At 52.3% G+C, this 15,491-nt stretch overlaps 2 protein-coding genes across 2 annotated transcripts; one reads left to right on the forward strand and one right to left on the reverse strand.

Moving 5' to 3' along the window:
• Positions 1 to 2,224: 2,224 nt before the first annotated feature.
• Positions 2,225 to 3,964, forward strand: LOC34622505 (fructose-bisphosphate aldolase 2). The gene is made up of 3 exons (XM_026336645.1): positions 2,225 to 2,448; positions 2,505 to 2,629; positions 2,988 to 3,964. Exons 1-3 carry the CDS (start codon positions 2,225 to 2,227, stop codon positions 3,962 to 3,964), a joined length of 1,326 nt encoding a protein of 441 aa, XP_026192430.1.
• A 6,409-nt stretch (positions 3,965 to 10,373) lies between these two features.
• Positions 10,374 to 12,542, reverse strand: LOC34622506 (polyadenylate-binding protein 1). Its single transcript, XM_026336646.1, has one exon. The coding sequence runs from the start codon at positions 12,540 to 12,542 to the stop codon at positions 10,374 to 10,376; it is 2,169 nt and encodes a 722-aa protein (XP_026192431.1).
• Between the last annotated feature and the right edge of the window lie 2,949 nt (positions 12,543 to 15,491).

Here is a 15,491-nt window from a genome sequence, read left to right on the forward strand (position 1 = left end):
GTTGGCTTCCACCAACTAAGGCTTCATCTTTCTCGATATACCGACGCGTCGACAGAATCCACTCGTCATTCTGCGGATCAAATCTTCGACTAGTTGTCCATCATAAAGGAAGTCATATTTCTAGTGGGGGGCATTGCCTCAGCGATGCTTCCATGCGCATTGCACTGGCTGACAGATTATGCGTTTCCACCAACTGGTGACCTACCGCGTATACGTCAGATTGAACGTTGGCCTGTGCCACACCAACATGAGTTGTGCCACTCCAAACGTCCATCCCCAGAGGGATTTTCCACCCAGCCTGTTGCCAAAGAAACCAAAACATGTTGTGGGGAACCTGGCATTCGTTTGCATCCGTAGCAAGTGGATGAGTGGCGAACGGATGCATCGAACCATCCGGTGCTACCAGCTGTAGTGCTCCCTCCCAGGTCTCCGTAATGAGATACTTATTTTCAAACTCAATTAAAGCTTTGTAGAGATTCTCCGTAGTGTGGTTCCGAGAAGAACGCTATGCATTACCCGTCCGTGCCACTCAGATCTCCCAATATGAGAGGATAGGAACAGCTAGGGTGAGCGTTGCTATAACGTCTAAGCACTTCGTGAATTTACACTGCTAGTTGCAAATAGCATGTAGTTCACATGTACACGACATTGCGTCATGTTTTATAGAGCTAAGAGCCGTCTATTCTGCAATAAAAAAGATATAGGAACGGACAAAACACTTGGTCAACCCTTCACTAATTTAAAGTGTGTAACTAGCGTGGTCGAGGTTTTAAAGTGTACCTTAGCCCACTGCAAATACTGCCTCTATTCAGCAACATAAAAAACGTACTAACACTGAAACTCGCAAGCCAGTTCGAAAAAATTGTTCATAAAACATACATAGTTTTTTTGAGGGCACCTCAGTGCAACGTGACTCGCTAAAAGTATAGGTCCAACACGGCGAAGGATGGGTAGGGAAGCGACGAACAATCAGCCACAGCAAAGGATCAAGTTTGGAAACACATGGGGACCCTCATTATAATGATTTATAATGCGCAGCGGCAGTTTGTGCGACAAGCCCGCACCTGCTCAATCTGCCGTCGAAGTAGGCACGAAGGGGTCTTTAGTGAGCCACGTCTTTTAAATCCCCAACAGAAAGCTATGTCAGCTGTTTTAGCAGAGGCCAAGGCTAAGTTGCAAGCATTAAGGCGATGTTCGAGAGAAGGCACCATCAGACAAATGCTGGAAAGTGCGGTACCTGATCCATTTACTTAACACATCCTTCATGCAGGATAAGGACTAACTTATCGAATATTCCCCCTTTATAACGATGCTACACTCGGGCAGTGATTCATCTCCGTGCATATGAGGAGTGGTGTAATAAAGTGGAATTTCGGAGTGCTAAGTGGCGTTCCTGCAAGACGTGGCCCTGGCCTTCTCACCAGCAGCTGCGAGCTGCGATGCAACTTGCCCACTTCCAAGCTAGTACCAGGAAGGCTGTAGAACGACAGTAAAAGCGAGGAACTGAACATACCCCCCACAGAAACAACAGTCAAGTCTTTTACTTCTTGGTTATCACTGCGAACCTTGCTTAGAAAATCGACATACGGGGCTGGTGCGGCGACCTAGGCCCCGTTCTGTATGCATAATTCACCCTTACAATCCACAGAGAAGCAGAAGTCCACCCACTTTAGGTACTATAGCTGGCGATAAGAGGGAAACACAAAAAGAAATCGGGAATATCGCTCGGTCTGGTCGGATGTGCACTCACGAGTATCAATCCGTCTGAATGTTCCTGTAAGGATAGATGACGCCACAAGAATGTACGGTTTTTGAAGGGATGAATAGATTGAACAGGATCAGACTCGGGGACATGGGGTGTGCAGGGGCATGTTGCTGCATTGGTAGTATGTGTCTTTAATTCCCGGTGCCCATAGATATTGCCTGCCCTCCGTGCCCATTCCAGCGTGTAGAAGAGCCAGCCTAGAAGGTACATCCGATTCATTTACAGATAAATGTGCTTTGCTGCAGTATAGGAAAGAACAATGCAACAGTGCAGCAGACTGTGCAACATCAGGTGCATGTGCACGCCCATGCTCCCGGCTGCCTCACACTGCTCCTCCCTCACCCCCACACAACAGCATACACCCCTACTGTTGCATATTCTACTCTACTCAGTTAAACTTCACAGCTTTTCACCTCAGACCGCCTGCACACTCATTTTTGTGCCCATCTATTCGTTAAAATGGTGAGAGGAGCCTTAACCACACTACCATGCTCTGTCAACGTGCCCGCGCCGGCTGCACACAGATTAAGTCCTGGTACATCCATTTGCATCGCCCTCCGGGGTTATCGTTTCCGGTCACTGGAATTAGACGCTCTGTATGTATTCTGTTCTCAATGCAAGCTCAAAGAAGCAGCTTTTGTCGATTTGCAGAGGGCAAACGATTCGGCGTTGGCTGGGATACGGCCATTGTCAACCTCTTCATATTCTTGCCCGCCCTTACTCTCAACGGCAACCTTAGTCTTTGTTGTGATTCTTTGGCCGTGCAGGCAGAACTTCCTCAGGAAATCGCCAAGGAGCTCGCCACCACCGCCAAAAGTCTGGCCTCTCCTGGCAAAGGACTTCTTGCAGCCGATGAGTCTACCGGTAACTACGCATTTCTCTGTGCTCAACGCGTGGCTCTCATATTGTGTTAATATCTCCCAGTAACCGGATTTTTGTTTAGATCTCATCAAAGCTGTGTGATTGGCTCTAGTTGACTGCATCACAGTGCTAGGTGCCCATGCGCATTCGTGGCCCAGTCTCTACTTGCACAAGGCTGTGTGCTCTCTTTTCATGTGTCTTTCCCTGCCAAGCCCTCTAATCCAGTGTTTTGTGACGCAGTGATTCCTGGTGTGTGCTGGTCGGCATGCCGGTCGTTGCATGCGTGTGTACGGGATGGATCTGGTCTGGATGCTTCTCATGTTCTCGGGGCCTGGTGCCTGCATGCGGTATGGACTCTCAGGCACTATTGCGAAGCGCTTCTCCTCCATTGGCGTAGAGAACACTGAGGCCAATCGTGCTTTCTACCGAGGCTTGCTCTTCACTTCAAAGGGTCTAGGCCAGTACTGCAGTGGCGCTATTCTCTTCGAGGAGACACTGTATCAGAAGTCACCCGAGGGTGTTCCCATGGTAGAGCTTCTGAAGCAGGAGAACATCATCCCCGGCATCAAGGTCGACAAGGGCCTGGAAGTCATCCCAGGCACCGATGGGGAACAAGCGACTATGGGCCTAGACGGCCTGAGCGAGCGGTGCAAGAAGTATTACGAGGCAGGTGCCCGCTTCGCAAAGTGGAGGGCAGTGCTGCAGATCGACGAGGCCAAGAACAAGCCATCCAACCAGTCTATTGCAGAGGTTGCCTACGGCCTCGCTCGGTACGCCGCCATCTGCCAGCAGAACAAGCTCGTCCCGATTGTGGAGCCAGAGATCCTCACTGACGGCGCTCATGATATCCGTCACTGCGCCCAAGTAACTGAGAAGGTTCTGGCAGCTGTTTTCAAAGAACTCAACAACCAGAAGGTTCTTTTGGAGGGGGCCCTTCTTAAGCCCAACATGGTCACCCCTGGCGCCCAGGGACCGAAGGCCACCCCGGAAGAAATTGCATTTTTCACGGTGCGTGCTCTCTCTCGCACCGTCCCCCCGGCACTGCCAGGAGTCATGTTCCTTTCTGGAGGTCAGTCGGAGGAGGAGGCTTCCGTGAATCTCGACGCCATGAACAAGATCGGGCCGCACCCGTGGAAGCTTTCCTTCTCCTACGGAAGAGCTCTGCAGGCATCCACGCTCAAGCACTGGGCCGGGAAGCCGGAAAACAAGGCGAAGGCTCAACAGACGCTCCTGGAGAGAGCAAAGGCGAACAGCGACGCACAGCTCGGCAAGTACGCCGGCGGAGCTGGAGGTGCGGACGCCGGTGCCTCGCTGTATGAGAAGAAGTACATCTACTAACTGTACTGCACGAATAGTGGTAGACTGCAGACGGGTGTTACGCGTATGCACATGCGTTAGGCACAGATCGCTGGGGTCTGCGACCACGAGGTACACGGGTCGCCTCATCGTGCGGATGGACCCACCACACATCTGAACTTTCGCACACAAATAAATTGCCGGGCAGGATTTATGGGCCTGTTCTCACATCGTTTCTAGCCCCTTCTGATCACCCATTTTATATTTGAACTGTTGGTCCCACTTTGCATTACATTACATTTGGGTGTATTGCCGTGCGTGAGCCACAAGTGGTACTAGTACTGCGCGTATTTGCCATGTTCGGGTAACTGTGGGGTAGCTGTGACCCCCGTAGAAACGCATCTATGCGGCTTCATGCCACTAGGAACCTGTAGACGGAGAAGCAGCCGAATGGGCGTACGGGATGATGTAGAGGCACCATAGGGGGAGGAAGGATGGCGCTAGGGCGCGCAGGTGTTTTTGACAAACTTGAAGATGGTGTCACATTCGAAACGGAGCCATGACAAGGACACAGATGCCTGCTGTTGTGTGGCTCCTTACCATAGCGTATCGTATAGATCCCCTACGCATAGTGGTGGGGGGAGTGCTATCTAGTCTTTCTCCATGGGCTTAAGGGCCTGCGTTCCCACCGTGTTCTTTGCGTACGGTGTCTGACTGCTCCCTCCCTCGAAGCACTCGTTTACGCTAGTGTTCATTGTTCGGTGTGTGTGCCCTTCCCGGTAAGGGGAGTCTCTGCGTCTCCGTAGGCTCGGTTGGCGTGCGCGGAGGTAAGGCAGTGCCCGTCCGAGAGGCGAAATAAGCCTCTGCTATCTTAAGCTGCCCTTTCTGTAATGTCCCATCTAATTCGTTTCGTATTGAGGCACTTCACTCAAAACTTGATGCGAACTTTGTGACAAATCGTCGAGTGCCCCTTTGAAAAAACTCCCCATGTTCCCTGCCTAACGCCTCAGTGTTTAGGCATGAGAGGAGTCGAACAACCAAGGATGCGCGTGGCTGTAGTGTCTTAATACTCCGAGGCATTCACACCTAGTTGCACATATAGTGTAGTGCACACGCACACAACATTGCGAACTTGTACGGGAAAAAAGGACTGCTGCAACTTTCGACACTCCCTAGCAAGGGAGGAAAGCGAAAGGCAATGCAAATGAGAAGCGCAAAGTACGCGTCGATCGGTAAAGTCAAATCGAGGCGAAGTATGACATGCAGCTAGCTAGCTAACAACGAAAGCGGAATCAAACTAACCTTATCGCTTCGGCTGGATGTCTCGCTGGCGCAGCGACTGCTACGAGAAAGCAGAAGATCGGAAAATGTAAAAGTAAATTCGCTAGCTTAGCAGTGCATCCAGGCCTCATGGTGCAGTGTTTGCATGCGAATACAGCAGGCACATGCAGCGTAGGCGATTTCAAAGCCCCACAATGATCATGGGGACAACGTACGTGGGAGTGCCTGCGCATAAATCCTAGTATACAGAACACCCTTTCAAGAAAAATAGTAGTTGAAAGCTTTCGAGCGCCACTCTTAGATGGAAGTAGCTACGACAACTACGCGGGAATGTGAGGAAGAGCGTCCTCCATGGCAACTAGCGTTCATAGCCAAAAGTACCGTCAGTTCTTCTACAGGCACCGAAGGCTGCAGCTGCGACTCCTTCAATCAATAAGGTTGCGATTCCCCATTCCGTCGTACGTGGAACGCGCGCCAATGTGTCCTCGAAGGCCTAAAGTCCTATACTCCCGCACTTCTATGGCCTTTTGTGGATCCTCGGTCTTCAATGGGGCAGCTTGCATGCGTGGCGAAGTCCGCAAGTGATCCGGGGAGCGTGCGTTGAAACTTTGTCATGTCACTATTGTCAGTTCTGTAGAGCCTCTAGCTGTACGTGTAACTCTTCGAGCACGAAAGACTATTGATTCGTGAGAGGATAGCAAGTGGTCCTAATCACCTGGAGGCAAACAAACGCGTTTGTCTGGCCACCTTTTGGTACACCCCGTAAAGCCTGCCGCTCCGTCAGGATCAAACAGCCAGACCCGAAATACATTGCCTACGGCCACTTACCATAATCCTGTGCTTGTCTTTGTTGAGCTCTGAGTCTATATGCGAGTGCACCGGCCAGCTGCTCGATAAATCCTTCCCCTGCCAAAGGTAGCTGCTGACCCCGGACCACCAGATCTCACCCGGGTTGGAGAAGGTCTATTCTGTGTAGTCCAAAGGAGCGGGTGCAACGCAAAGACACGTATTCCGTTTCACTATGAACCCATGCATCACAAGGAAGAAATGCAAACCAAGAGTCTCGAAGTGTGTAATCACAAGTTGCAAATACCGCAGAAGAGTGCGGGTGATGCGCTTGCTCTATCCATTTGCCCTGGTCGTTTAGAGTGGCCACATTATGGTCTCCACATAGTTGCGTCACGAAGGCTCACAAGAGCGCATGATTGAGCGACTTTCTGAGTTGCGGCATAGCTGGGGCAAGGGATGAATGGGCACTTCTGCTGAGTTTGTCAATGACGACGTGGATGTTATTCTGATTCTTGACCTCCCTCAGTCTAACAAAAACATTACTTGCCAGATTTGCTCAAAGCTCTCCAGAAACCGAGAGGCTTTGCACAGAACCAGCTGCAAAAGAACTGTATAGTCAACTGTTGAAAATCTGGGCAGGACAGTGTATGCCCCTCTTCCGCGAGGCGCATTGCAGGCCGCCACAAGAACTGTTCAAGCTTCTTCCAGCGCAGACTTGATTCAATCATGGCTCTAAAGAAGATGATCATGTGCTTTGTGCACATTGACACTGCAGAATGAAGTCGGAATGTACACTTGACACAGTCACCGCTTTACTTTAAACATAGCACGCCATCCCCAACGTGATCGTGCTGCACCCTTTTGCCCCTCTGTACATTGACAATAGGAGCTGATACAGAGAAGTCAAAGGCATAAGATCCACTCCATTTCGATGAAAGCTGCATGTCATCACAATAAAACAGCGGTAGTGCTGCAGAGTAGTGAATTGCTGGGGTGTCACGAGAGCGCACCGGTCACCACTTTGGGGATGCCCTTCAAGTCTACTGCGAATGCTTACTGTAGGAGACGCCTGGGTCAGCGAACAAGTCTGGGGTTATCGAAGTCCTGAAAACCCTTGGTAGAGTACAGTACCGACTGATGGTCGGTCTAGAGAGTAAAATAGCGCCTATGTAAATAGTGCGTTTTGAAGCCCTATTAGACGGCGGAGAGTTAATTTCCCATATTGAATACCGCTGCTTGGTTTCGGGGCGTGGGCTCATAAATATCTAGAGTGTATGGACTTTTTGATCGCCCGCCTCACCTGCGAAAGGGCATACAGGTGTTCTTGAGTTTACGAGTGGGATACTGGAACGTCGTCTTGTTCCTGTCATTAGTCTGAATAAGGATATGTAGGAAAGCGTCTGTGATGTTAAGTGCCCAATAGGTCGTTGATACATGTAATTTGCCCGGGAATCCGCCGATGTCAGCCATGAGGAACTTCCGCATCATGGTAGTCTTGCTAATCGGCTTGGAGTTACGGCACCTTGGTCTCATTCTGTCCTTTTAGGGCACTAACATCGGTTTAGGCCCCAAAGCACTGGTACATTTTCGCACGTTGCCTTTCCTCAACACATAATCCGCCTGACACTCAATCTCCTCGTCGTGTGGCGGGAGCCTCCGATATAGCGGAAAACAACTTGGGACTAGCTCAGGTTTTAGCTCGATACGGCACGCTAGAGTACTAGCAAGTGGCTAGCCTGGGTGCTTGTCATTACTAGGCCCAACCCCGAATTAGTCATTTATATTCATCAGCTCCTGCTGCTTGTCGAGAAAAATTGAAGGCAAATTTATATATTGGACCTGTTGCACAGCCACCAAGACACGCCCCTGCTCAGAGCCGGCTCTTCCTACTGCGCTACTGTGCCGCCCGCAAGAAGTCTCATGTGTCTCACCTCGTTAAGATGCCAACTCTATTCCACTCACCAGAGTTACAAAGCCCGTTGTTGAGGTGCCAAAAACTTGCTTCTTCCGAGTGCTTCCCGGTACACTGAACCTTCAGAGCGCTCAGCGGTGACCGCAGTCACCCACGGCATATATAGGCCTGCGTGATTGTGCACGGATCCAACATAGAAGTCACAGAGCATGCAGGAATGACTCAGTTCTGCTTTTAACTAACAATCAACTGCCGAAGCGTGTCACATTCCTGCACTTTGCCACCCCCCACCAAACTTTAACCCTAAGTAATGCACTGAAGAGTAAAAAGGCAGACGCCACTACTGTACACACTGGCGTTACATCAGAAGCGCATGGCGTGATAGCTCTTGAATGCATTTGCTGGACAAGAAGTCGTCCACGTGGACAGCTATCCAGCGAACCTTGACACGCCACTGCAGTTCAGCTGAGGTGTTAACAACCAAGTACAGTTTCTCGTCGCACTCGTCGGTCTTGCGGTGGTTTTTGTTTGATTCTTGTCAAAAGAAATAATCGTTCGGAGCTCAAACGAGAGGCACCAGCCAAGCAGCGGTCAGACTGTGGAGACGTTTCACCCTGGTTTCTTTCTGAAACTAGTCTGGGTGTTCCTTTCTCTTGACGGCAGGCGAAGCGGTAGCATGTAGACGCCCTTTGTGCCTCCTGCAGGGCTGTTCACACTACTGTCTATTCTTAATATCGCTGGCGCAGGTGCAGCGTTCAGAAGGCTGCTTTGAACATAGACCGACAGCCTAGAGGGGATCTAGGGATGGGGCACGAAACTGAACTGATTTGGGGAGACACGCGCCAAAAAAGATGCATGCACCCTTGCGGCCGGTTTCAAGTGTGCGCGCCTCCACCAGCGATGGAAGCCCTACACTGCCCAATCCGTTGTGCCCACTTTTTCCCCCCAACCCAATGTACAGAGGAATTCGACATCGCGTAAACAACCCCCCCACCCCCGCGCATTCCTCTAGTAGTACCCCCGCTTCAATCTCAACACGCAACTACAACTGCTGGACCAGCACAAGGTCGCTTCGTCGATCCAATTGCACCTCCCTTGTTCTCACTTAAAGAGGCAGTTTGGTAGCTCGGTTGCCTTTGCTTATATTTTGTCCTAAATCAGCGCCTCCTTAGCTAACACTAGGAGCTCGCCGCGTACGTGACACAAATATGCAGCGAACGCCAATGCTAAGCCCAAAATACACGCGCCTCCAACAAGACAGCATAACAGCTGCCGCTGCTGTGCATGGACGGACCCCCAGAATGAAGGGCCTACCTACACTTGCTGGCTCGCACGGGGGGGGTGTACAGACCGATGGTGGGCGAGGCAGACACGTCGGTCGCCTCCCTTTCGTTTTCCGCCTCCGTCCCCCCCAACCCCGTACAGGCACCTCTCACCACGCGAGAGTCTTAGAGTCATGGACCCTAAAGCCTCTCCCCAGATCTTCATTGCTACAGCCACAGCTGCAACTTTTATCATCGAAACTTCCGTCCGCGGGAGAACCCTACAACAGCTCTTGTTGCCAGTCGCTCAGTCCACGACGACGGGAGCTCCCGCGCCTCGATTCCTCGGCCCTGCGACTACGGCATCCCAACTTCCTCCGCGTCTCTGACAGAAATGCAGACAAAAGGGAACTAATTGGCAGCGTAACCTCTCCACTGTGTGTACATCTCATCTCCTCCCGCCTGCCCTCTCCTATCCTCTCTCCTTCCCCCTTAAGCCCCCATCTGAATGTTGATACGAACAAATTGTCGCCGCACCGCACTGTACAAAACCAGAAGAGGGCCCCCCTCCCCCCTTCCCCTCCGCCCCTACGTGTGCCAAGAGGGAGGTGAAAGCGACCCAGAGGCCCCTTGAACCGTGCAACAGTGAGTGCTGCAGCACTGTATGCCGGCATATATATACATATATATACATATGTATATGCCCATGCCAGAAAGAAAACGCGAGGAGGGGAGGAAAGAGACCTTCTGCGCATCGCCAAAGGGAAGCGGAGGCTGGCGTGTGGTGAGTGGACAGCATCACCAGAAGCACTGCTGTCACTACCGACGTGAAAAGATCAAGACACAGCACAACCAACGACGCAGAACAGACAGGGAAGGAGGCCCTATACAAAGAACCCCTGCACGACGAGAGGACCCCCCAGTCCCTCTACACAAGGCAACACAGAAGGAGGATACACGTAAACGTATGTAGATGTATGCTGAACTTGCCACCCATTCAGCTGGCTACAGCCAGCTGCACGCACGCAGCAAAATTGCCTCCCTGCAGCTGCTGTTCATTCGAATGCCGCCGCACTTCTTGAGTCTTGTTGTTGCAAGACCAACCCTCTGCTGCCGCCACATCTCTCCCCTCTCGCCAGCGACAGCTGCTACAGAAGAAGAGGCGGCCTGTCCCCCCCCGATGGTCATTGTCTCTTCTGAATCGAGCCTAGTTGGCGCTCCGGAGCACTCCCAGCGCTTCATCGATTTTGCTCTTCAGCTGAGCCTCGCTCTCCAGCAGTATGAGCAGCTCACTGTTGTCCATCTCAAGCATCATCCCTGTAATTTTGCCAGCTAGCTCTGGCTGATGGCGAGCTATGAGCGGGAACAAACGCTCACCCAACATCTGCTTTTGCATGGAGGGCTGCGCTGCCGCCAGCGCCGCTGCCGTCAGCGGAGCATCGGGGGAGAGCAAGAGATGGGGAGTATCGAGAGGTGCCTGTTGCTGCTGCTGCTGCGGTTGCTGCACATGCATTTGTTGCTGTTGCTGCTGCTGCTCCACTCGAGGGTTGCGCACTTGCGGGGTGAACTTGAACGAGCCGCCTCCAGGCATCTGCTGCTGCTGCTTCAGCAGCTGTTGCTGCTTCCCATTCCCCACGGCACCGCCTCTCCCCCCTCTGTGTCCAGCAGCCCCTCGTTGTTGCTGCACCATTGGCTGCTGCTGCTGCTGCTGTAGCGACACCTGAAGCGCCGCGGCAGCAGCTACGGCCGACTGAGGGCCATAGATGTGCTGCAACGCAGGCGTCATCCCCCTCTGCATGGCGAGACTTTGCTGGGGATGGAAAGGCTGCTGCTGCTGCTGCCTGCCATTCCAAGGGAGCATCGTCACGTGAGACTGCGGGGGATACATCATAGGCCTAGGCTGAAAGCTCCCAACGCCAGCAAGCGCTGCAGGCGCGGCTGGATAGCCAACATGAGGTCCACCTACACCCGGTGCAGCAGGACGCATCTGAGGCAGCCGAAATCTCTGTTGCAGCCTCTGGAGCCTCTGTTCTCGCCTCTCTGCCAGTCCTGTGTACAAAGGCTTTCCCCGAACATACTTCAAATGCATTTCCGCGACAGCCTTGGTGGCATCTTCCGAGTTGACGAAGCAGACGAAACCGAACCCTCGAGAGACGCCGCGCTCATCCCGCATGACTTTGACGCTGCTGGTCGGACCAAAAGCCTCGAACAGCTCGCGCAGCTTTTCGTCGTCTACGGAGTCGTCCAAGTTCTTAACATATAGGTTTACGCCTTGGTAACGCTCCCCCTTCTCCTGCTGCTGCTGCTCGAACCGAGCTCGCAGCACCGCTGAACGCTGCGCGCGAGATTGATGGGGTCCTACGAAGAGCAGCATCTCCTCGCTGCCATCGGCTCCACTGCCCTCCCCAGCGGCAGTCGTGCCCTCCTCCCCCTCCGCCTTCTGCTGGTCTTGCTGCTGCTGCTGCTCGCCCTTCTCCTTGAACCCCTTCTCGTTGACAGGCCGGCCGTTCAGGCTATCCACACACGCCTTCGCCTCTGCATGCTCGGCGAAGTTGCAGAAGGCAAAGTAACGGCCTTTAGGATCCTGCCGAACTACAAGGCTTGTAATCTCTCCATACTCCTCCAGAATCGGCCTTAGAGCCTCCACGGACCCCCAGCACTTGGGAATATTCTTGATGTAGATATTCGTATATCGGTTCTCTCCGGCGCTCTCCCGCTCACTGCGCGTAACAAACGGCCCTACATACACCGTCTTTCCGCCAATAAGCATGCCATTCACCTTCTCGATGGCGCTCTTCGCCGAAGCCTCGCTTTCGTAGTGGACGAACCCGTAACCCTTGCTCCTGTTGCTCTCATCCACGCCGACCTTGCAACTGAGAATGTTTCCAAAGAGCGAGAAGGTATCGTAGAGGGCCTTGTTGTCGATGCTCCTATCAAGATTCTTTACAAACACGTTGCCATTTCCACTCTTCCGCAGAGTAGGGTCACGCTGGCTCCACATAATGCGACACGGTTGCCCCCTAATCAGCGTATAGTTCAAAGCATCTAAAGAGCGCTCGGCATCCTGCAGGGTTTGGTAGTTCACGTATGCATAGCCCAAGCTGCGTCGCGTTACGCTGTCTCGGCATACTCGAATGGAAGTGACTGGCCCCACGGAGTTGAACACCTCGAAGAGCATCGCCTCTGTCACGTCGGGATGCAAATCCCCTATGTAGAGGGAAGGCGATACATATGTGGGGTGGCCGGAGGTTTGCTGTTGTTGAGGAGCCTGCTGCTGTTGAGGGGGAGGCGCCTGCTGCTGCTGCTGCGCCTGGGGGGGCAGCTGGCTCTCGCCCGCAGCGGAGGTGGGGGAGGGTGCTAGCGTGCCTGTCGACATCGTGGATTCGCTAAGGAGACACCGATACGAAGCTAGGAGACAGGCTGTGGAGGAGACAGCGGAGCCTCTATAGAGGATAAAACAATAGAGACGTAGGGATACACCCCAAGGGGACGGGACTAGCAGAGTCCAGCTAAGATAAAAGATTGAATAAGAATGAATGAAGGGCTGCAAAGACCTCCCCTGTGGGTGACTTCTTTGCTTCCGCAAGGAGGGGGGAGAGGTCCAGAGAGAAGAGGGGGAAGCCGAGTATGCCAGGCAAAAAAGAGCCGACGAAGCAAACCGAACGGAAGAGAGGCAAGTATCTTAACAGTATAACAGATATAGAACCCACAGGGTAAGAATCGGAAAGAAACCCAGAGGCCACAGCAGCACGCCGTGACGCTTGCGGGGCGCGCGGGGGTTCCGGCTGTGTTGCCTGGAGGAAGAGACTGCGTATTTCCGTCCGTCTTCCGCTGATATACAGACTGTCAGCCACTGAAGCAGCGACAATAAGTAACAAATAGGCCGTACTGAGGGAGAGAAGGGCAGACAGACGGCACTGCTGAGGTGCGGCTCCTCTGGAGGGAGCGGTTGTTTGATTACCACTTCACAGGCAGCAGCCCAGCGTGCAGCTTACCTGCTTTGGCAGCAGGAGGCCTCCGAGCGGCAATTCAGCAGTAAAAGGAGAGGTAATGCACCAGGGCAAGGCGCATTTTCGACTCGGATGCCGCCATAGTCAGCCCTGTTGCTGCAGCAGCGGGAGGGGTGTGCTGCAGCAGCAGCAGCGGCTCCAGCGGCCTTACAGGAGCACGCAGGGCAGCCCCTATCGGTTCTTTTTCCTGTCTTTTCCTTCTCTTCTGAAACTACAGCCCCAATTATATGCATATAAATGAAATAGCAGTTTCGCTAGCGCATTTTCCGTTGAAAGATCGCCAAGGAATTACAGCCCCGATGCCCCTTGTAGGTGCCTGTTTGATTGCACAGATCACCGCAGCCTACAGTGCTGACAGCCAGTGGCCAAAATAATGAGAAAGATCATTTCTTTCACCATTTTCCTCTGCATATTCATTATACTGCCGTCTTGATGAAAAATTCCAGCAAAAGATGGCCTCCTAGGACACTTTGTACCCCGAATTCACCCAAGCCCCGCTTTGCCAGTTACTCTGCCCCGCAGGTCTCGTTCAGAGTTTCTTGGCGTGAGGTACCTCGTGAGACACAGCGGATGGAATATCCGACAATACAGCATTTATGCAAGTGGATAGCCTTCCCACGTAACTGCCCTGACCGTTAACTTGTCTAGAATCTTTAAATTTGTGCATCCACCCGTTCGTGTAACGCACCATCTGTGATCTCCGTAAGGAGGCACTTACCTTCAGACTCAATACAAACTTGATGAAAATCTACATAACCCTTCTCAAGAGAGCTCTCTTCTTCCCCTGCCCGCGCCGTATGGGGCTCTGATGTGAGGGTAAATCTGATACTAGGGTGCGCGTTGCTGCAGCCCTTCATTGCAGATGGCCTAACTACACTCAAGCGCCTTTCTAGTACATCTATTGAATTCAATTAAACGCCACTAAAAGATTGAGGACTTGCTGAGGCTTCCCATAGTCTGGCTTTTGCAAACTAACGTAAACTCCAAATCTTGGGACGCACCGTTGTGCCCAGGAGCGCTACATGCTATTTGGAACTGGCGGTGAAAGCTGACAGTGATTAGAGGGTACAGCAACGCACGCCCTACCTGCACCTGTTACCTCCCTGTCGGAGCCCTGAGAGGCGAAAGCAGGGGAGGGAGGGAGTCATTGATAAGGTTTTATTCGGGTTTCAACTGAGGGGAAGTTTGGATTAGATCTGGAATTGAATCTTTCCTACGCCGACCTTGGATAAAGCACTGAGCTCCCGGTGCGATGGAATACACAACTTCAACCAGTCGTTGTCAAGAAACCAACCCGAGAGCTGGCTGCTTGATGCAAAGAAAAGCCGTATTGCGGTCTGGCTAGACAGCAGCCTTTAGTTCACTCGAGATATAGTTGACCATCATGCTGGGCAGCCAGCAAAGCAGATGGGTAGACGTGTAAGGCTGAAGCGAACTAGCAAAATAGGTAGCTCAATAGTTTGGCGGGAAAACCGACACACTGCCAGGGGGCGGACTCTTGTAATGGAACATTAAAATGTTTTCATTTGGCCTGTACAAGCAGCCTCAAATAATTACAGAGCTATGCTCAAAGATGAAAAATGGCATCCAGCGAGAGCTGACACTGCACGGCAGCATCCGGTGCTGACGTACGACAAAGGTAGGGCAGAGGGAGGGGCGGGAGAAGTGGACCCGTACAACGGAGGGGGGAGACAGGAGGACGACAAAGACACGGGGCATTCCAAAAAGCGATGCGTCGGCATTTCTGTGTTCTCAAATACGGCGGAGTTACGGATTTGCTTGGTGTACAAAAGTGTATACTCCGCAACAGTGCTGATAACATCAGCGTCCACAGATGCACGCATCCATGAGAACAGTTGCTAGTAGGCTAAAATCGAGAGGGTTAAGGTGGAATGAGCAGCGTGAACCTCGTCCGTAAAGGTAGCCCCAGAGCAAGATATAGTGGAGAAGTGCGACAGCCACACGGCCACAAATAGTTGTTGTACCTCTGCTCCAGATGGTGAGAGGATAACGAAGTTGCACCTGGGGAGAAAATTCCGTCTGAGGCGAGACAAGCCATAGCCGTGGGCGGATGCCCTATCGAGAAAGAAGATGCCGGCTGAAGTGTACACACAGCTCAGATGATATATTCCTCATATGTGTACGATCAGCTCTGGTGCAGCATATAGTGCTGCTTCGAGGTGGCCACCAGAGCCCTCTCAGTTTGGTTGGCAAACGTGCATATACCTACACATGTGCATTCCTACTTATATCGACACACACATATGACTGCATAGATGCGTGTGAATAGTCAAGTAATTTTTGATATCGAGTAT

Source organism: Cyclospora cayetanensis, unplaced genomic scaffold (genome assembly GCF_002999335.1).
Source record: "Cyclospora cayetanensis isolate NF1_C8 unplaced genomic scaffold, CcayRef3 CcayRef3_contig_14, whole genome shotgun sequence".
Taxonomy (NCBI): Eukaryota; Apicomplexa; class Conoidasida; order Eucoccidiorida; family Eimeriidae; genus Cyclospora; species Cyclospora cayetanensis.